General features: G+C 47.7%; 1 protein-coding gene across 4 annotated transcripts; it reads right to left on the bottom strand.

Annotated features, from left to right (window-relative positions):
• Positions 1-417: 417 nt before the first annotated feature.
• On the bottom strand, positions 418-20,943 carry LOC308487769 (CD48 antigen-like). 4 transcript variants are annotated; one of them, XM_081026436.1, is made up of 6 exons: positions 20,831-20,936; positions 11,547-11,909; positions 5,865-6,137; positions 4,193-4,306; positions 3,736-3,881; positions 418-1,704 (listed from the first exon to the last, which is right to left on the bottom strand). In XM_081026436.1, the coding sequence occupies exons 1-6, from the start codon at positions 20,892-20,894 to the stop codon at positions 1,507-1,509; spliced, it is 1,158 nt and encodes a 385-aa protein (XP_080882562.1). In that variant the 5' UTR covers positions 20,895-20,936; the 3' UTR covers positions 418-1,506. The 4 variants fall into 4 exon arrangements, with proteins under 4 accessions (XP_080882562.1, XP_080882565.1, XP_080882564.1 ...); XM_081026438.1 differs by having other exon boundaries at positions 546-1,704; positions 10,974-11,909; positions 20,831-20,939; XM_081026437.1 differs by lacking the exon at positions 20,831-20,936 and adding an exon at positions 12,355-12,514 and having other exon boundaries at positions 546-1,704.
• Between the last annotated feature and the right edge of the window lie 712 nt (positions 20,944-21,655).

Below are 21,655 nucleotides of genomic sequence, written 5' to 3'. Positions count from 1 at the left end.
GCCCATTGCTCTTAGAATGGGTGTTTCTCAGGGGCCTGCGAGTGCCCTGTTAGTGTGTACGTTTCGTCCTCTCACTGTGGTGGTAATCTGGAGATGAACGTTCTGGATCCTGTGGATGGCCACCTGTGAGGAAGGTATTTTCTGGGCTGTGTTTGCTTTGAGGCATCTTCATAGGAGAACAGATGACAGAGAGGGTGGTCCTGACCAGGACTGCCATGTGTGGTCCACAGGGAGGAGACAGGAGGCCATCAGCGAGGGCGGGGCCAGTCGGGGGCGGAGCCAGGTGGGGCGGGGCAGGGTGACAGTAACAAGCCCTCAACAGGTCAGATGCCAAGCCTGATAGGAGTCTGAGTGGATTAACTCTGACCCTCCCAACAGCTCTGTGAGGGAAGGCCTTTGGTTACTCTACTTGCATAGATGGGAAATTAATTAATGTATTATTAATAGATGAAAAATGGAAAACCATAGGATATCTTCACAGATGATAAAAGGGAAACAATAAAATTTAACATTTCATTCTTGGTAAAAAAATCTTGATAAAACAGGAATAAATACATACTTTTATTTAACCATGAGAAAACACATATGTCTTAACCATAAAACAACATCATGCTTAATGGGACAACACTAGAAGCATTTATAGTAAAGTAAGCAACAAAACAAGGCTATCCTTTATCATCAGTTTTACTTAACTTTATTTTGGAGGAATTAGCCAATGCAACTGACAAGAGAAAGAAACGAGGCATAAAAGTTGGAAATAAAAAAGCAAAAATTATCATTATTTGTTAATTATATGGTTATTTATCCAGAAATTCAAAACTGGTACAAACAGCACAGAAATGTAATAAAGTGGCTTAATATATGTTATGTATGTGGTATTTTAATTAACTAGCTAGAAGCTATAATGTCAACAAAATCCTATTTACAATAGCAGCAAACATAATGAAACAATTTCAAAAAGATGTGTCTTTTGACTTTCATACTATTTACATATATTTTGCAATAGAAATAAAAAGTCTGTGACTTACTTGAGTTTTGAAAAACTGACACAGCACATTTCTGGTGCTTAGAATCAAGTCTGGTCGGTGATGGACATAAGAAGTACGTCCCTGGCTCCACTTCCTCTGACAGCACAGTTGACCCCGAATCCTGCAGACTCTTGCTTTTGCCACAGTTGAGAGCCATGCCTGTGTGTGCCAGGCTAATGGGTGGGCGGTGAGATCCTGAAGGCCCACCCAAGGGGCCCAGGACCCTGCCTATGCCAGGAAAGCATTCATGTGCAGGTGCTGCCTGGCCAACACGTGCCCCAGAGGGGTTCAGTGGGTCACAGGTCAGAAGTCTGGCTGAAGGCTGAGGGGCTCGCTTCTCATATGTGGGTGTTAAGTAGCGGGTTCACTGCCCACAATCTGTCAGGCGAGAAATCTTTGTGGGGAGCCCGGCGGAGCAGTCCTGCTGCTCTGCGGTCCCAGTAGGATGGTCAGAAAGACTTGGAATCCAGTCCCCGCTTCATGTTAAGGAGGAGTATCTGGGGACCGGGGCGCAGGGTGGGGGAGCCGGCTGTCGCCAAGGCCCCCCGCTGCCCGGTGTCTCCGGGGTCTGGCGGCCCCCCTGGGGGTGTGGGTGTGCCCGGATGTGCTCGTAGACGGTGTGCACCGCAGGGGTACCCGTGGGGCTGTGGGAGCGGCCGCCGCCCTTCTCCGCGTCCTGCAATTCAAGCAGTGTGCAGGTGGGCTGGGTGAGCTTGGAAGCATCAGGTACGAGGGGCACCCGGCGTGCTTCCTGCCGTGCGCCGCGGAGCTGGGGCTCTGAGCTCGGAGAGCTCCCTGGGGCTCAGCGTCAGCGCTGGCCGGCTCGGAGCGCTGCAGTCTGGCACCTGCTCTGCGCCCTGCCCGGAGGCCTCCTCTGCCTCCTCCCACCCACCAGGCCCTGCTCTGCTCACCCGCACCTCTGACAGGGTCTCGCTTCTTGGGGAGCTCCTCCCCCGCCCCCGCCCCCAGAGCCTTTAGTTACAATCGCACCTGCCCTCTCTTTCCCACTTTATTTTCTCCTTAGCACTGATCATAAGCCAATACTTCGTATTTTGCTTATTTACTTGTCATTGCCCCCTCCCCCAACCTAGAACATATATTCTGGGAGACCAAGGATTTTTGTTGTGTTGCTGACTTCTGGAGCCCAGATCAGAACAATTCAGGGAACACAGTAGACGCTCAAGAAATATTTGCTGGGCAGATTTGTGAATCTCCTTGATGCTCTCGTTGCAGAAGTGCTTTAAAGAACCGTACAGCACCAGAGAAACATGATGTATTATTTCTGGAACCCTCATTTTATAAAAGAAGAAACGGAGGTGCAAGGAGTACACTTATTTTCTAGAGCGGATCAGTTAGCTGGGATCAGGGCTGGTCCCACACCCACTTCTCTAGTGTCTGCTCCTTCATGCCAGCGCCACCTCTCTTCTATGCCTCTCTTCTCCATTCCCTCTGAATGGAGGGAATCCATTCTCCCCAAGGGCAGGGCTTCAGGACAGGGTCAAAGGTCGCCTGATTTGTTTGCCCCAAAGCCACACATAGCTCCTCTCCTGTGCTTCTCTGGTGAGGGGCCTGGGGTTTGGGTGACAAGGAACATTTCCTGAGTCCCCTGAGGTACACAGATGGGGACATACTCAGAGAAGCTGAGATGGGAAGTGACAAGGTGGCAGGCATTGCAGAAGTTGGGGACAATGTCCAGGACGCTGGACTGGGAGTGAGGACACCTTGTTGTGCCTTGAGCTTGCCATGGATCTCTGTTAAGTCCCAGCATTCCTTCGGGGTCCCACCTTCCCCCACGATATCCTGCTGTAACCAGGCCAGGGCATTTCTGAGGTTCTGATGTTCTGTGGCTCAGTGACCTAAGAGTTGGCCCCTCTTTCGAGAAATCAGAGGATGGGTGAGGAGAGGACACAGCCAATGGCTACTCCTGGCAGAGCAGACAGTGGCCCTCCTTGCTTTCCCTCTGCTCATTCATAACCCAGAAGTTCTCAGAGGGCAGGATTAAAAGTCTCAGCATCACTTAGGAACTTGTTAGAAATGAAAATTCTCGGGGCTGCCCCAGACTCACTCAATCAGAAACTCCAAGAGTGGCCCAGCAGACCTTGGTTTCACCAAGCCGTCTGGGGACTCTGATGGGAGCTGGGCCTGAGAACCATTGCGTTTGAGAAGTGCCTTAAGTGTCCTCTCCTCCAGCTATCCTGTGTCTAGGCCCTCCCCCCGGTGGGATCATGCACCAACTTCCAGCTAAGGACCAGCAGCCAGCCACATGGGATGCTCTCCCAGGGGCATCTCACCAGTGGGGGCAACACTGCCTTTACCCAAAGAGGTGACATTAATGGCAGGGTGGGAGGAAGAGAGACTACAGGCGGGGAAGAAGATGGGTCTCTGTGATGCTCCTTGGGTCCTTGGGTCCCTGTCTGCAGGCCCCGCTACTATCTCCCTACTTTTACTTCCTTGGGTGGTACATAAATGGCAGGATTCACCGGAAACCTGGTCATTTGCACTTTTGCCTCTGGCCCCCGAGGATCTGATGAGTGTGGACGTACAGGTGAGGAGCCCTCCCCCGCCTCTTGGCTGGCAGCATGCCGTGGGCACCAGGCCCAGCGACCACGTTGTCCAAAGCAAGGACTGGGCCCAGAGCCCAAGGGGAGCAGAGTGCCCTTGCCTCCTGGCACGCTCGGCCTCTGACGTCTCATCCCCTTAGACCCACCTTAGGCTGGTGCAGGGGGACGATCTCCGTGTAGAGAACGGCAGGGCTGTTGGCTGCATGAGCCTGCAGGGTAGCAGAATCCTCTGTGGCAAGGGCTTGGGGGGCAGCTGCTGAGCCTGGCACAGCTGGCAGGAGTCTGGACACACCTGAACACAGCAGGTGCTCAGTGAGAGAGTGTGGGATGGCGGTGACCCCTCGTCAGCCCCAGCTGAGGGTGGCCATTGGTCCCGGGCCGTAAGCTCAGGTCCCAGACTCCTGCACCATCCCTGCCGTCCAGCACCCTCCTTTCTGGGCACACAATGGCTCCCACCCTCAGCACTGCTGTTCCTGGGCTCCAACTAGGATGACCCACAGGACAGGCCAGGGAGCCTCTAGCTGCCCACTGTCCCGCCAGCCCTGCCCTCTCCCTAGACCCTCCCCATCCCCGCCCCTCCCTGGGCCCTCCCCCAGCACCTACCTCTGCCCATCAACCTCTTTTTCCTCATCCAGAACCATATTCCGGCCATCAGACTTGCTGTCACCAGAACCATGGGAAGGATGCCGCTCCAAAGCCACTTGCTCTGAAGAGAACCTGGGATCAAAGGCTGGTGTCACCTCCCTCAGTCACGCCTGCTGGGCAGGTCGAGGGAGGGGGACCACCCCGGCTGTACCCCAGATGTCCGTCCTAGCTGCGGCCCCGGCAGGTTTCCTCCTTCCTGCTCTCGGCACACCGGCCGCCGCCACTTCCAGGTTCCTTCTGCCAGGCTTCCTGTGCCAGGTCTGCACGCGTCTCAGAGCCCCTGCTAGCCGGACACGCGGTAGCTCATCCCCTCAGTCTGCCACTCTTTCCTCCTCTCAGACTCCCGGAAGAGAAGTACATTCCCAGAGGGAGAGGGGATGGAAGCATCTGAAATCCCCCGACCTCAGATGAGTTCTGCTCTCTGGCACGGCTTTCTCCCGTCAGGAGGAAACTCCTACGCACTCCTCAAGGCCCAGCTCAAGTGCTCCTTTCTGTGCCACCTTCCCAACTCCTGCAGCAGTAAATCTCTTTCTTTCTCTTTTGTCCGTGAACCACATACTTTTGCAGCAGCTTTAGCCCTTAACGGGCAGCTGCATATTTAGAAGTTGACTGCTCCTGCTCCTTGGGCTGTTTTCCAATAATTATGGACACGGCTCGTGCCAGATGCAGTTTTAACAGCTTACATAGATGACTTACTTTGCTTCTCACAGCAGCCCTGTGAGGTAGATGAAATTACTGTCCATGTTTCAGAAAGGCTCCACAAGCTAAGTAAGTAAGGTGCCCAGGGTCACCCAGCCCACCACAGGGTAAGGTCCTGAGGCAGGGACGCATAGTATTGGTCCCTCCCCCGCCCCCCAGCACACAGTAGGTCCTCAGTCCTGTGTGGCAGTTGAATGCTAAGTGGCCACGTGAGGAGATGACTGTTCAGATGAGAGCCCAGTGAGCAGGCAGAGCTTAAGGTCGTGGGAGGCCGGCTGTGGAATGGCTAATCACACTTCCTGTTTACATCAGTGGCCCCTGCTCTTTAGGGGATCTGCAACGGTATGAAACTAGGGCCTGAGGCCCCTTTGGGGGACTCTCACCCCAACCTGCTTTGGAAGAGTCCCTCTGTACAGACTGATGGGGCAAGTGTGGTGACTGGCTGTAGTAGCCACAGTGCTGACATGCTCTCAGGAGGGTTCAGGCTCAGAGGTGGTAACCATCCTCAGAAAGGGTGTGTCTGGCATGCAGCAAAACGCAGGGATCCATCAGCCCCACGTGCCATGCCCGTGGAGCCCATTCAGGGACAGCTGTGTCTGGGGGACACGGGCATTCCAGGGCTGATGGCTCTGCAGGTCCCCACCCCTGCTTGACTCCTGCTGCCTAATTCAGCCCCCTGGAAGCTGGGAAGGGGGACACACATGCCAGTCCCATGTTTTTGTCATGGGTGATGCTGTCATCACCAGGTGTTGGCCCGATTTCTGGACTTGCAGTTTTGAAGACTCTAACGAGGGTGGGGACCGCTGGTTGTACCCCAGAAACTGCCTGGAAGTGCTCCTCAGTCTCCCCACTTCCCGAGTCCCCCCGCCCCCGCCCCACCCCCCTTCTCTGCTGGCCCATTTCCCCACCCTGCCTAATGCATCACACTCACCCCTCCTTGGACAGACGTTCTCCAGGGATAAGGTGGCATTCTTCTCATCCGCGGGGCTGCTGACCACACAGGTGAGGAAGCCGTTTGACTGGCTCCAGGGCAGGCTCAGGCTTAGATTCCTGGAGCTGGGGGCTGGCCCGTGGAGGCCATTGCTGAGCCAGGTCACTGCCAGGTTCTCTGTGGTCCCTGGGGCCTCACACTCCAGGCTGAGGTTGCACCAGCCTGATGTGCTGGCTAATGAATGAATCTGAATGTGGGGGTGGGGGATGGGCTCTGGGATAAAAGGGACAAAAGAGAACTGAGCTCCAGGAGTGGAGCCCACAGCAGATGTCACCCACTCTTATGTACTTGACGCCCCAGTGTGAGGTTTCCACATATAAGCTTGGGAAAGGGACCTACTCCCCAGGGCCCACGGGGTTCTGGCTTCCAGCCCAGGATGCCTGAGGCTTCCCTTGCTCAAGTAAGTGTAGAGGATTAAGTAATTATGATGTCTGTGATAATTATACATTTGCATATGGTAATCATGTAGACTGTCATATAACAAACACAACAGGGGAGGGCTTGAGACTACAGTGAAGAAACATGTTGAAGTTCTTGTTTTGTTCAGAGAAAAAATAAATGCCGATTATCATTAAGTGTTGAAGGAAGAGCTTAAGTTTAGTACCTGGTAGGATAAAAGTACAAGGTTGTATAACTTCCAAAGTACTAGAGAAGAAAACTCTATTAATCAAACAAAAGGAAGAAAAATTGGTAAATTTAAAAAAAGCAGTAAATAAGATGTTGGGAGTTGGTTCATACACGTAAAAACTTGAAATCATGCATTTGAAGCATGATATCCGCCTATTCAAAAGTCAAGATGTGTATGACGTAAACCCAACAGTATGCTATTTACACTGCCTAATGAAACAGAAAGATTAAAACGAGATGGAAAACAGACAAGGAAAATGTCAACAAAATGATTGTGGCAACCGTCCCTACAGACCAAATGAGATTTAAGATAAAAAACCTTTAAGCAGGTCAAATAGAGATATTTTACATTGTAAAGCCAAACAAAACAAAATAAAAAGTGAAACACTCCTGGAAATTCAAGGGTAAATGGTCAAATCCACTATTATTGGAGGATTATTTTACTCTAGTGGACAGACCTAAGTCGATTAGAGGGGAGGGTGTAATACAGGTGAAACCGACATTAACAGCCACCTGACAGGTAGCCCACTCACACTCAGTTCCATGTCCATCTCTGTCCTTGCCTTCATCTAATGTGGCCTCTAGAGAGCTAAATTCTCATTTTCAGTCTTTCTTATAGTTGCATTAGTTCTGACCAATGAAGTAAGGGGAAATCTGCTGGGTGGAAAGGACTCCACTCCTGAAGAGGTAAAGCCTCAAAATGAGAAAGACTTCCCCTTTTTCTCTCTGTGGCTGTCCTTACTGTGGACGGATGTCTGGAGAGCAGCCATATTGGACCATCTTGGAGGCAACACACATGAAGACGACAGGCTGTGTGCCAAGGGTGGCAGCGCGGGAAGGGAGAGACTTGGCCTCCGGTGACAGTGTTGAGCCGATGGACCGATGCCCCAAATGCTTGCTCTTGACTTTTTGCTCCATGAGAAAAATGAACCCCTATTTGCTCAAGCCTTTGAAAATCAAGTTTTATGCTAATTACAGACATATTCCTAACTCATGTGCAAAGGTAATAAAAAAGGAGATTCAGTAGGCAAAATCAAAAGTTTGACTTAAAAAGACAGACAAATCAAAAGTATTGATGTCTAATTAGAAAATTAAAAGTAAATGTCATTAGGAATGAGAATCAGGGCATAATTACAGATAAGAAAAGATATGAAAACTTGTAAGGAAACAGTGTGTACAACTACATATCCATAAATCTGAAGATGTAAATGAAACAACGCTTTCGAAGAAAGTATAAATGATCAAAACTCAGTAAGAAGAGGCAGCAAACCCGAACATACCCCCAGTCTTAGAAGAGATTAGAAAGGTGGCCAAGGTGGGTCCTTATGGCTGCAGGGGTGAGGGCCATCCACCGGCCAAGGAAAATAAAGTTCCTGAGTTGTAGACACTGTTTCAGAGCCTAGAAAAGGCAGAATGTTTCCCAGGCTGTTCTGAAAGGATAGCTGAACTTGCATACGTCAGACAAGGAGAATACCACAACCTGAACAGACAAAACACACTTGCAAATCCACGAGTTAATGTCAGTTATAAACAGAGGACTGAAAATTCCTAAGTTAAATCTCTGCAAATGTGATCACAGAATACTTCATGGCCAAGTTGGGTTTGGTAGCAATGCTATAGCAATGCAATGGTGGTATCATTATGAAATTTATTAACGTAATTGACTCCATTAGCAGATGAAAAGAAAAAAATAGCATTTATCGAGCAGGTACATATTTCAAGGTACAGCTCCCAGAGCTTTACATTAACTCAGTTAACCCTCGACATAATCCTATAAAATTACATGGATCAGCTGTCAGCCGGGTCATATGGGTAAGGGCAGGCAAACTTTTCTGTAACGGGTCAGGTAGAAAACAGTTTAGGTCTCACTAGCCATGCCATCTCTGCTACAGCTACACAAGTTCGCCATTACAGGGAGAAAACAGCCAAATACAATATGTAAATGAATGGGTGTAGCTGTGTTACAATAAAACTTTATTTATAAAAACAGACATTGGGCTGGATTTAATGATGGCTAAAGTTTGCCAACCCCTAATCTGGGGCAGTTATTAAAAATACAAAAATTGGTGGCCCTTCCCAAGCTTCATGGAACATGATATTTTTGAGTAGCTTCTTTAAAAGACTTGATTTAATGAGCACATAAGAATTTAAATACTATAAAATCAAATGGAATGTCTATTACCTAGTGTTATGAGTATAGATGGATATTTAGAAATCTTATGCTCTTAGGTACTTTGAATAGTCACTCAGCAGTTAGTTTATATGAATTTTTGTTATAACGCTCTTTTCAATAAGTGAAGGAATATTAATAAGGCTTGCAGAATCAAAAGTCCTAGAAAAATTCGGCACGTTTCTGCAGGTGGCCTTTAAATATTGCTTAAATCTATCTGGTTAAAGAAGGGTTTCCTGAGGGCTCCTGGGAGCTGTAGAAAACACTGAGCGATGCCAAGGCCAGCAGGCACGACCCTGTTCTCCCGTGGGAAGCAGGCCACACACAGATAATCTGGTGAGAGGCAGAGAGGCACAGACCCTTCAAGGATTCCGAAAAAGAATTTTGAGGCTTCAGAATGGAAACACTCATTTGATAGGAATCAGAAAAGCCTTTATTTAGGAGAAGGGCAGTTCTTAAAGCCACGAGGTAAGGGGGGGGAGAGACAGGCTGTGCCTGGGAACAGTGCGCTGTGCGAGGAGCACGGCTGGAAAGAGCAGCTGTTGGTGAAGGGCCTCTAACACCCAGGTTAGTACTTAGTTCTACAGGCAAGTACTCAGTTCTGTAGGTGAGTACTCAGTTCTACAGGTGAGTACTCAGTACTATAGGTGAGTAGAGTACTCAGTTCTACAGGTGAGTACTCAGTTCTGTAGGCGAGTACTCAGTTGTACAGGCGAGTACTCAGTTCTATAGGCAAGTACTCAGTTGTACAGGTGAGTACTCAGTTCTATAGGCAAGTACTCAGTTGTACAGGCGAGTACTCAGTCCTATAGGCGAGTATTCAGTTGTACAGGCAAGTACTCAGTTCTATAGATGAGTACTCAGTTGCACAGGCGAGTACTAGTTCCACAGGAGAGTACTTAGTTCTGCAGGCAAAGGGGAGGAGCCAGTGCTGCAGGACTTAATTCGGGCGCTGACGGATGGTCAGGGAAGGGAAACCGGCTAGTGGCACTTCTACGCTTTCTGGCACCTCCTGCTCCAACCCTATTTTTGATGATTGACCGCCACTGGTTACAGGGGAAGCACACGTCCTTGCCAATCACAGTGTGCTGTTGTCCTGGCCAGTGACCCTCCTAGGGGCTTGTGACCCAAGCCAATAAAGTCCTTTTCTGGAATTTTCCATGTGGAGTGGGCCAGGGAAGTCCCTTTGCTCTCTGGTTGGGTGGGTCCCACAGCTGCAGAAGGCCATGCCCCCTACTGTGTGGAGAAGCCCAGGAGAATAAGGCTGGCAGGAAAGAGAGACACTGAGGGCAAAGAGCAGGGACCACATGGCCCCCGACAGAAAGGGGCGTGCCAGTTCCCGTGAGAACAGAAGGGGGGCGAAAGGAAGCTTCCTCCCTCGTGCTCCCCGGAGGTCGTGGTCTCTACAATGCAAACCCTCCGTACTGACCGAGCGTGAGCAGGGTTCCATCTCTTACTGCCAGAAGAGCTAAGATGAGAGTGCGTTAGGATGGCGCTGTGCAAAGACCTCATCAGCCGAGGGGGAGAAAGACAGGACCAGGAGCCAGGCTCAGCGGGGGTCGGCCGGGATCAGCAAGCAGCTGGTCCTCCACCCCCTCCCGCCACCCCCCACCCCTCACCTGCTGGAAACCCCTCTTGGACAGTCCAGCTGTCTTTTCTTAAAAGCTCTCCCACCTCCCATGTTGGAGCTCCTCTCCCCTCTCCTGCTCCCACCAGGGGAGGTGTGGGAGGTGGACATTCTCTGGAGAGCTACCAGCGTATGTCAAGGACAGAAAGGGCCAGGTGAGGTGACACATAGCAATTCTGTTGCCTGGCACATGAGGAAAAATGCTGGACCATGAGGCTGGAGAGGCAGCTAGGGACCAGGTCCGGTGTGGCTTGGAACTCTCTTCCTGGGGCCATTTATCCTATGGGGCACTGGGAGAGGGAATGTTGTTTTCAAGCAGGGGCATAACAGGAAGAGCACTGCATTTGAAAAGGATCAGCTGCATGGAGGGAGACTTGGAAGGGGGAAGAGACCTGAGACAGGGAAGCCAGTTAGCAGCCAGGGAGGTGACAGGCTGCCCTGACCACCCAAGCAGAGGTGATGAGGGTGGAGGTGGAGAGGACACTGAGGGGGGCGGGGGGGCAGCGCTGGCAGGTTTGCTGCCCAGGGCTCTGTCTGCTCAGCCCTGGGCTTGCATCTAAGACACAACTTTGTCCTGAGACTTCCCTAGCGGGACTCCAAGTCAAGTGGTCTAAAAGCATTTTACCTACTGAGTAGTTCTGACATTCGATCACCTTCGTCTTCTTCTTTTTTTTTTGAGGGTGCAGCTCACAGTGACCCATGCAGGGATCCAACCGGCAACCTTGGTGTTATCGGCACCAGGCTCTAACCAACTGAGCCAACTGGCCACCCCCTTGATCGCCTTCTTAATGTCTTTCCTTCATCTTTTTAAATGTTCAGTTTCATTGTTTTGGTTTTGCCAACTTTTTGGGGTCGCTTAAGAAATTTTAAATCAGTTTTTGAGCCAATCAATTAAGGGCATTTCTGATCTAATTGTGTATTTCTAATAATCAGTTTTGTAGTATTTTGTGACTGAAGAAAGCTTTTTGTCCTTTTGGGTGGCTCCCCTGCCCACCCATTTCATGTGCATTTTATGCCTTTTAAGAAATGTAGGCTAATTTTTCCTAAGATGTAATCTTTAAAATTTAATTTTATTTTTAGAGCATCAGAAGAGAGTCAAAAACTACTAAAAAGAAGTGTTTTTCTTTTTTTTAACCTGATTTCTGGCTAACTTACGTGGTTGTTGGCATGCCCAGTTGGGGGTGGTCCCACACCTTACCATATACACAGAGTCTAAAATGTTCCTCCTGGGACATTCCTGAGCGGAATTTGATAATCGCTATGTAGAATCCACCCATTTCCGTAGTGAGATTCTTGATGCTCAAGACGGCCTTCTCTGTGAGCTGGAATCTGGATTTGTATTGTTTTTCAAAGTCATACCAATCGGGATGACTGCTATTAGGCTTCCAGCTCACCAGCAACTGCTTTTTGTCATCTTCAGAATCCCAACTCCACTCAATCTCTCGGATATCAGGATGTAAGGACAACTTCAGTGGCAGTTGGACAGATTCCCCCACAGTCCTTTTCAATGTACAGGACGAGACAGCATCCTTGCCATTCTGGGAGCCCGGCAATGCAATAGCTAAGAGCGGGGAAGACAGAAACAAACATTATGGTGTATCCACTATCCTGTTTCCCCCAAAATAAGACCAGGCCGGACCATCAGCTCTAATACATCTTTTGGAGCAAAAATTAATATAAGACCTGGTCTTATTTTACTGTAATATAAGACCGGGTCTATAACATAACATAACATAACATAACATAACATAACATAACATAACATAACATAACATAACATAACATAACATAACATAACATAAATACTGGGTAATATATATATATGATACAAGACCCGGTCTTATATTAATTTTTGCTCCAAAAGACGTATTAGAGCTGATGATCTGGCCTGGTCTTATTTTCGGGGAAACACAGTATTGGCTTTCACATTGCTCTGGGGTCATAGTCATAAAGAGAGAACTGTCTCCATTTTTCTTTTTTTTTTTATTATCTCCATTTTTACAGACCTGGAAACCCAGCTGTAGATGTGACTTGTTTAAGCATTTCCTACTACGTGGCAGTTTTGATTCAAGCACGTCTGTCACCCTCTGAGATTCACACTCTTCCCTTTTCTTGCAGTTGGCACCAAACATGACCTTTTGTCCGTCCAGTTGCAGGAAAAAGAAACTGAGAATATTAAAGCTGGTAAGAAATCAGCCCATTTTCCTATGTATCTGTGTAAACTAGAAGTCATTTCAGCTTTCTTTGTTGCCATTATTTCCTTCCTGACCCCACTGCAGTGTGGCTTCTGAAATCGCTCTTGACTGGAACATGAGTACCCACCTAAAACTAACAAATCCATTTGTCACTGGTTAATCCTAGTTTCACAGGGCCGCCCTGTGGTATTTCACATGTGATTATTTTCTTGTCATTATTCCCTAAACAATACAGCATAACAATGATTTAACAGCATTTACGGTATTGGGTGTAATAAGTAACCTAGAGACGACTGCAAGTACACAGGAGGGTGTGTGTAGGTTCTATTTAAGTATCACACCATTTTATAGTAGAGACTTGAGCATCCGTGGATTTTGGTGTCCGTGGGGGATTCTGGAACCAACTCCCTGCGAATACCGAGGAACGACCGCACACAATTTGTTTACTCATTCATTCGTTGGTGAACATTTGGGTTGTCTACACCTTTTAGCTATTATGAGTAATTCTGTTGTAAACATTTGTGTACAAGTCTCTTTGTGGACATATTGTTTGTTTTCTCCTGATATATACCCAGGAGTGAAATTTCTGGGTCATATGGTGATTCAAAGTTTAACTGTGAGGAATGCCTGTTTTCCACAGTGGCTGCACCATTTTTCATTCCTGTTTATCCACAGCTTTATCAATACCTGTTATTTTCCATTTTCTTTCATCAAATCCATCCTAGTGGATGTGAAGTGATATCTCATTGTGGTTTTGATTTGCATTTCCTTGATGTCCAATGATGTTAAACGTCATTTCATGCACTTATCAGCCCTTTGTATATCTTCTTTGGAGAAAGGTCTATTCAAGTCCTTTGCCCATTAAAAAAAATTGTCATTTGTCTTTTGTTGTATTTGTCTTTAGTAAAAGGTCTTTATATATTCTGGATATTAGACCCTTAGCAGACATGATTTGCAAATATTTTCTCCTAACCTGTAGGATATCTTTTCACATTCTTGATAATATATTTTGATGCACAAAGGTTTTTAATTTTGATGAAGCCTACTTTATTTCTTTGTGTGTTCATGCTTTTGATGTCAAATCTAAGAATCCTTTGTCCAATCTGAGGTCATGAAGATTTACCCCATATTTTCTTCTAATAGTTTTATAGTCTCAGCTCTTATATTTAGGCTGTTGATCCATTTTGAGTTTATTTCCACACAGTTGACCCTTAAACAACATGGGTTTGAACTGCATGGGTCCACTTGTACATGCATTTTTTTTTCACTAAATACTGTAAATGTATTTTCTCTTTCTTATGATTTTTAAATATATTTTTTCTGTAGTTTACTTTTGTAAGAGTACAGTAAATAATACATATAACAGACAAAATATGTGTTAGTTGACTGTTTATGTTATTGGTAATGCTGTGGTCAATAGGCTATTAGTAAAGTTTTGAAGGAGTCAAAAATTATATGCAGATTTTTGACTGCACAGGGGGGTCAGTGCCCCAACCCCTGCATTGCTCAAGGGTCAACTGTATATGACATTAGGTAGGGGTCCAACTTCATTCTTTTTCATGTGGCTATCTCATTGTCTCAGCACCTTTGTTGAAAAGGCTATTATTTTCTCCTATGGAATGATCTTGACATTCTTGTTGAAAAATAAATTGGTGATAAACATTGCTCTTAGTAATATGTTTTGGATGTGTCTCCTCAGGCAAGGGAAACAAAATGAAAAAATAAATAAATGAGCCTACTTCAAACTAAAAATGTTTTGCACAGTGAAGGAAACCGCCAACAAAACCAAAAGACAGTGTACTTACTGGGAGAAGATATTCACCAATGACACATCCAATAAGGGGTTAATATCCAAAAAATATAAGGAACTCATATAACAACACCAAAAGGACAAATAATCTGATTTAAAAAATGGGCAGAGAATCTGAGTAGACATTTCTCCCAAGAGGACATAGAGACGGCCAAGAGACACATGAAAAGAAGCTCAGTGTCACTAGCCATCGGGGAAATGCAACACACCTGTGACCCGCCTTGAGGACACATGCAAATACACATCCATATAATTTTCCTTGCAAACTTTTAAGGAACTAAAATATAATGATATGCCATATCCTTTAAATGTTTGAAAAATTATTCTTTTTAAACAAAGGACGAGAGCTCACTAGTTCAGTCAACTTAGGTTCTTAATAAAAATGAGTTACTCATGATCCCAGCACTGCCTGAATCTGCTCTAATCCAAGATGTGTTTACAGGAAACGAGTCTTGTGTTGTCTCCATTTAAGGGATAGAATGGACATTGTGGCTGCAGCCACTGGGACTTAGCACCCTCCCTGCTCTCCCAGGTCACGTGAGACTCCACGCAGGGATGGCTGCTCTACACCTACAAGAACAGATGCATCTCCTTCTCTAAGGGACTTCCTGACCTCACTGGTTGCTGGGGCAACCAATAACTCATGAACAGGCGAGGCAGAGATGACTTCCTGTGTAACGCTCACCCTGCCACCTACGCAGTTCTCTGACGATGGTGGCAGATGCTACAATGGCAGGACAGTGGAGGTGCTCTGAGAGCACAGAGGGGCCAGCCTTGATGTAACTGCATCTCCAGAAACAAACCCAGAGGGACTCCCTAAACTGCTCACTGACCCAACCAAAAAAGGTAGCATTTGTTAAGTAGAAAAAGGAAAGAGAATTCAGATGGGGGAAGGGACTAAGGGAGCAGCTCTCTCTTTAGAGAGAAATGCAAATGGAATAATTTCCCATAGACTGAGGTAGGAAGAGAGGGACAGAAGTTGTGAGAGAAGAGTAATTTCTTTTAAATAACAAAAGTTCCTTTATCCCCTTAATTAGGAGGTCAGATTCTGTGTGGGACTGTGGGTGGGGAAGGGTTAGGACAGTGAGCAATGCAGCTGGAGTCTGCAGCTCAGCATCTGAGATAGAACATGGTCATGAAGCTGTTGAATCCTGTGTGATACTTAGTTCTGACATCTCAAGGAAGTTAAGTGGCCTCTCTGAGCCTTGGTTTACTCAAAGGCAAAATCCAGGCAATCTCAGCTTTTGAATGGGGCTGACATATAAAGCCAGATTTCCAAATTATGTCACAGTGCCTGGTGCTTAGCATGAGGTCTTCCATTGCATTGGCCCTTCTGGCCTCATTTTCTTCCCAATCCCACAGGTAACATGTAGCGTGTGATGCTGATATGAAATAATATATATAATATTCCTAGTATAGGCCTTGCTTAACACATGTTTATTCCTGTCCTTTCTTCTAACCAAGTACTTTTCATCTTCTAGGACATCAAGCCAATATCGCTTACCTGTCGCTTACCAATATCACAGCCATTGTTACCACCTGAATATTGTAACTTGCCTATATGTAATTTACCCTCTTTTTGGGTTCCAATTTTTTTCATTATTATAACTAGACCAAAATGTATTTGTGCATAATAAGCTTTTTCTACATGAAGGTTTTTTCCTTGGGGTTAATTTCCAGAAGTGGAATTACAGAGGAAAAGGTACAAACATTTTAAATGTTTAAATATTTATGATGCATTCAGTGAACCACCAAGAAGCTTTCTATGCATTAAAAGCCTGTCAATGGAATTTCTGGTCAAGATGGCAGAGTAGGTAAATGTGCTCACCTTCTCTCACAACCACATAAAAATTACAACTAAACCACAGAACAACCATTATTGAGAATTTCCTGAAGTCTCACTGAACTAAAGCCCTACAACTATGGACATGCAGAAGAAGCCACCTCAAGACTGGTAGGAAGGGCAGAGACATGGAATGGGCTGGTTCCACACCCACATGTGACCATTAAATATTGCGAAGGATATTTTGGCTGCAGAGGTCCCCCCAGAGGAGTGAGGGGTCTCAGCCCCTCATCAGGCTCCCCAGCCCAGGGTTTGAGTGCTGGGGAGAGAAGACTGCACAACTCTGGCTATGGAAACCAGTGGAAATTGTGGCTGAGCTGGAGGGCAGCTGCAATCCTAGGTGCTCTTCTTAAAGGGTCTGTGCATAGACTTATCCACTGATCACTCACTTGTTCTGAGTGCCAGTGCTTGGGCTGCGGTTTAAAAGCTGCCAGGGACATATGGGGAGGAACTCAGTTGTCTGGCTTCAGGACAAGTGCTGGAGGGGCAGCTTTCTCCCAGACAGAAGTTCTGGCACAAGCATTATTCCTTTGTTGAGCCCTCCTCCCTCCCAGCATGCAGACGCAGGCGGGGCACCATGTCTGAGTCTCCAACAACCTTGCTAACACCGTGGCCCCACTGTGGTGATTCCCTGAGACCCTGCCCCACCCAACTTGCAGGTCCACCCAGGCCACTTCCAGTGGCTTTTACATACAAACAGCCTGTCTTGGCTCGCACTGCGGACTTTCCTAAAATCTCTCAAAGGTTCACAAACACCAAACAAACAGCATCTGGCCCCTGTGTGTCCCGTACCTCTTGCTGAGTAGCCTCAAGCCCAGCACTAGCGGCAGCTGGCCTCAGTTTGAAGCTTTGCTTCTTCCAGGTGCCTCCAAGCCCAGCACAAGTGGCAATGATCTACAGATTGCTTTGTAGCTCACAACAGGAGGCCACTGGCAGGGCACAGGCACCAGCTGCCCTTGGCCTGCACCAGAGTCTCCCCCTGCCTCCATCCCCCACAAGAGGCCCCAGAATCAACACGCCAGGTGGCCATCTTCAGACCACATCAGAGCACTACACAACCACCACCACAGAAGACACACCCGCAGGACAGACTGGGTAGGCACCAGAGTCCACTGCTAAAGTGAATCCGGCTCTGTAGGGTCAGGTTCTGCACCACAGCTCCTCCACTGTAGTCACAGCCATTCTTCACAACCAATCACCCCAAGGGTATATCCCTCCCATTGATGTGCAAACAGAAATCAAGTCTCAAGTACAACACGAGGGCACACACAACCCACACAAGGGCCACTCCTGGAGCACCTGGTTCAGGTGACCAGGGAGACTGTGCAACTGGGCCTCACAGGAAACCTACTATACAAGGCCACTCTACTAAGACTGGGAGACATAGCAGCTCTACCTAATACATAGAAACAAACACAGAGAGGCAGCCAAAATGGGGAGACAAAGAAATATGTCCCAAATGAAAGAAAAGAACAAAACTCCAGAAAAAGAACTAAACAAAATGGAGACAAGCAATCTACTAGATGCAGAGTTCAAAACACAGGTTATATGGATGCTCAATGATCTCAGGGAGAAATTCAACAAAGAGATAAGAAACACAAAAATGGAGATAGAAAACATAAAACAGGTCAGAAATGAAGAACACAGTAACTGAAATGAAGAATATATTAGAGGGAATCAACAGTAGATTAGATGAAGCAGAGGATAAAATCAGCAATTCAGAAGATCAGGTAGTAGAAAACCCCCAACCAGAACAGAAAAAAAAAAAATCCAAGAAAATGAGGATACTTAAAGGGGCCTCTGGGACATCAAGTGTACCGACATTTACATCATATGAGTACCAGAAGGAGGAGAGAGAGAGAGCAAGGAATTGAAAACCTATTTGAAGAAGTAATGACAGAAAACTTCCCTAACCTGGTGAAGGAAGCATACATACAAGCCCAGGAAGCGCAAAGAGTCCCAAACAAAATGAAACCAAAGAGGCCCACACTAAAACACATCATAATTAAAATGCGTTAGGTTAAAGACAAAGAGAATCTTAAAAGCAGCAAGAGATAAGCAGTTTGTTATCTACAAGGGAGCTCCCATAAGACTGTCAGCTGATTTCTCAACGGAAACTTTGCAGGCCAGAAGTGATGAAATATTCAGTGATGAAAAGCAAGGACCTACAAACAAGATTTTTTTCTACCCAGAAAAGCTATCATTTAGAATCTAAGGACAGATAAAGAGCTTCCCAGAATGAGAAAAAGCCAGAGGAGTTATCAGCATCAAACCAGTATTACAAGATCTTAGAAAGATTTAAGAAAAATAAGAAAAAATAAAGATAAAAAAAACATGAATAACAAAATGGCAATAACTACATATCTATCAACAATTACTTTAAATGTAAATAGCTTAAGTGCTCCAATCAAAAGACACAGGATGACTGAATGGATAAGAAAACAAGACCCTCACATATGATGCCTACAAGAGACCTACACACAGACTGAAAGACACATACAGACGGAAAGTAAAGGGATGGAAAAAGATATTTCATGAAAATGGAAATGAAAGAAAATCTGGAGTAGCAATACTTACATCAGATAAAATAGACTTTAAAATAACACTACAACAAGAGACAAAGAAGGACCCAGGAATCCCACTACTGGGTATTTATCTGAAGAAACCCAGAACACTATTTCGAGAGGATGTGTGATCCATGTGTTCACTGCAGCATTATATTACAAAATGTGGAGGCAGCCCAGGTGTCCATTGATGGAAGAACAGATAAAGAAGAGGTGGTACATGTATATAATGAAATATTACTCGGCCATAAAAAAGAATGAAATCTTACCATTTGCAACAATGTGGATGGATTTAGAGGGTATTCTGCTGAGTGAAATAAGTCAGACTGAGAAAGACAAATACTGTATGATTTCACTTATATGTGAAATCTAAAAACCAAAACAAACAAACAAAACAAACAAACCCATAAATATAAAGAACATTTTGATGGTTGCTGGATGGGGAGGTTGGGAAGGATGGGTGAAGGGGGAGGGGATTAAGAAATACAAAGTGGTAGTTACAAAATAGTCATGGGACGTAAAGTATAGCATGGGGAATATAGTCAGTAGTGTTGTAATTACTGTGTGGTGTCAGATGGGTACTGGATTTATCAGGATTTATTCATAAGTTATATAAATGTCTAATCACTGTGTTGTATACCTGACACTAATATAATATTATAAGTCAGCTGTAATTGGAAAATAAAAAAAATTAAAAAAAAAATAAAAGACTGTCAATAATACATGAGAGTGCTTGTCACACTGTCCCATTGCCATACCAAGCATTCACATAAAAAACAAAACCTGTTAATTTGATAGGTAAAATGATATCCAGTTTTGTTAATTTACATTTGTTTTTTTTAACCTGTAGGATAAGTATATTTACCACTCATTCATCTTATCAATGTTTCTTTATGCTCCATCTGTCCATGTCTTTTCTTCGTTTGTCAACAACGGCAGGAGTGCTTTTTAATTTACAAGGGAAAGTGACTTTTTCAAAGGTTGTACGTTTACCATCGTGTAGGAGGTGGAGCGGAGTGGGGACTTAGGGAAGTCTGTAATTTCTGTTACCACAACCACCTCAGTTCCGAGAGGAAACCTTTTCTGTTTTTTAGCTGCCAGATAAGGGTAAAACAGTCAATTATGAAACAAGGAAACACCATCATTTTTTCCCCCCAGTATCTATTTGTAAGTTTTTCACCAAGAAATGTATAACAGTACGTCCAAGAGTGGTACACGCTCCCATCCGGGACACTGGTTAGAAGGTGCGTTATTTATTCTCCCAAACACCTCGAGTTCGGTATTATTCTGTCTGTTTTACGGAGGAGAGAGTAAAAGCTCAAAAGGTAAAGCCGGTTTACAGGTTATAGACCAGGGTACATAACGGGCCAAACTCTTACGGCCAATACGTGGCAGAAGCAGAATATGTGACCCAGTGGGACACACTGCGGAGCTCAGCCCCTTTCCATCACAGGAAGCTTTCAGGACAGGGCAGGGAGAGGGCCACCAAGTCAGGGCTGCAAACAGGGCAGCATTTTCAGTCTGAGCCGCCCGCACGCAGAGCTTGCAAACAGTTTGTGAGGCCACGGCCGGGACAGGGAGCGAGGGTCCCACTTCCCCCGGCCGCTGTCCCCGGTCCCCCACCGCTGCAGCCCGTGCCCCAGCGCAGCTGCCCCACTGGCAGGCCCTGGGGGCGGTCCCGGCCCCTCACTGGGGGCTGTCCCGGCCTGGGAGGGGGCGGAGGGGGCCGGCGGGGGGGGAGGGTGCCGGCGGGGGGGGCGCTGGGAACCGAGAAGGGCCCGCGATTGCGGAGACTCGCGCCAAGCAGCCAGCTGCGAACGAGTGGCGGCTGTGACGGGGCGGCAGCTGTGCCCACCCGGGAGGGGCAGCGGCGGCCGCGCGCACCCGGCCGCAGGGCTTTGGTGGCGATTCCCGGTCCTGAGGAGTCGCAGGCCTCGCACTAAGGCCCCAACCCTTCTCGCTACCCCTCCGCTTCCAAAGATGCTGGAGGCCCCGGGACCGGGAGGCGTAGCCGCCGCCTCCCGCCACCTCCCCAGGTCCCCGGGGAGCCCCACCTGTCCTGTGACTCACCGAGGAGGAGGCAGGTTTGGAGCACCAGGGCGCGACCAGGAGAGCGTTGGCTGCAGGACCCCATGCTTTGCCCCCTGTCCCAGGCAGGGGCTCCGCCAGGCCCCGCCCCTCCAGGCCCCGCCCGCCCCGCCCCGCCCCGCCCCTCCAGGCCCCGCCCGCCCCCCCCGCCCCGCCCCTCCAGTCCCCGCCCGCCCCGCCGCCCGCCCCGCCCCGCCCGCCCCGCCCCGCCCCGCCCCGCCCCTCCAGGCCCCGCCCGCCCCGCCGCCCGCCCCGCCCCGCCCCGCCCCGCCCGCCCCGCCCGCCCCGCCCCGCCCCGCCCCGCCCGCCCCGCCCGCCCCGCCCGCCCCGCCCCGCCCCGCCCCGCCCCCCACTCCCCCCAGCGCAGGCTCTGCGGGTGGTAAGCTTCAAGTAGCTGAACCTTTGCAAACTACACCGGCTTGCTGCCAATAAGAACACTCCAAGGGGGTCACATAAAACTTGGAGGACATGGAAAATCGTGAGGTGTGACAGCTGACGGCTAAAAATCACTTGCTGTCACACCTGCCGAGCTAACTACAATGAACGTGGTTTCTGCCCCTCCCCCCAGCTTTACTGACCTGCGACACGTGCAAGTTTAAGGTGTACCACGTGATTTGACCCGTGGATGTAGTGCATCGTGACCACCACAGTAAAGATGGCTAACACCTCCATCCCCTCCCGCAGGGACCATGGTTTTTGGCGTGTGTGATAACATTTCAGATCTACTGTCTTATAACTTTCAAGTACATAATACAGTGAGTATGTTAATCACAGTCGCTGTGCGATCCGTAGGTCCCCAGAACTTAC

The sequence above is a fragment of the Rhinolophus hipposideros genome (assembly GCF_964194185.1).
Source record: "Rhinolophus hipposideros genome assembly, chromosome: 19".
Lineage (NCBI taxonomy): Eukaryota > Metazoa > Chordata > Mammalia > Chiroptera > Rhinolophidae > Rhinolophus > Rhinolophus hipposideros.
The sequence above is the reverse complement of the archived record's forward strand: the minus strand, read 5'-3'. Positions and strand labels throughout refer to the sequence as shown.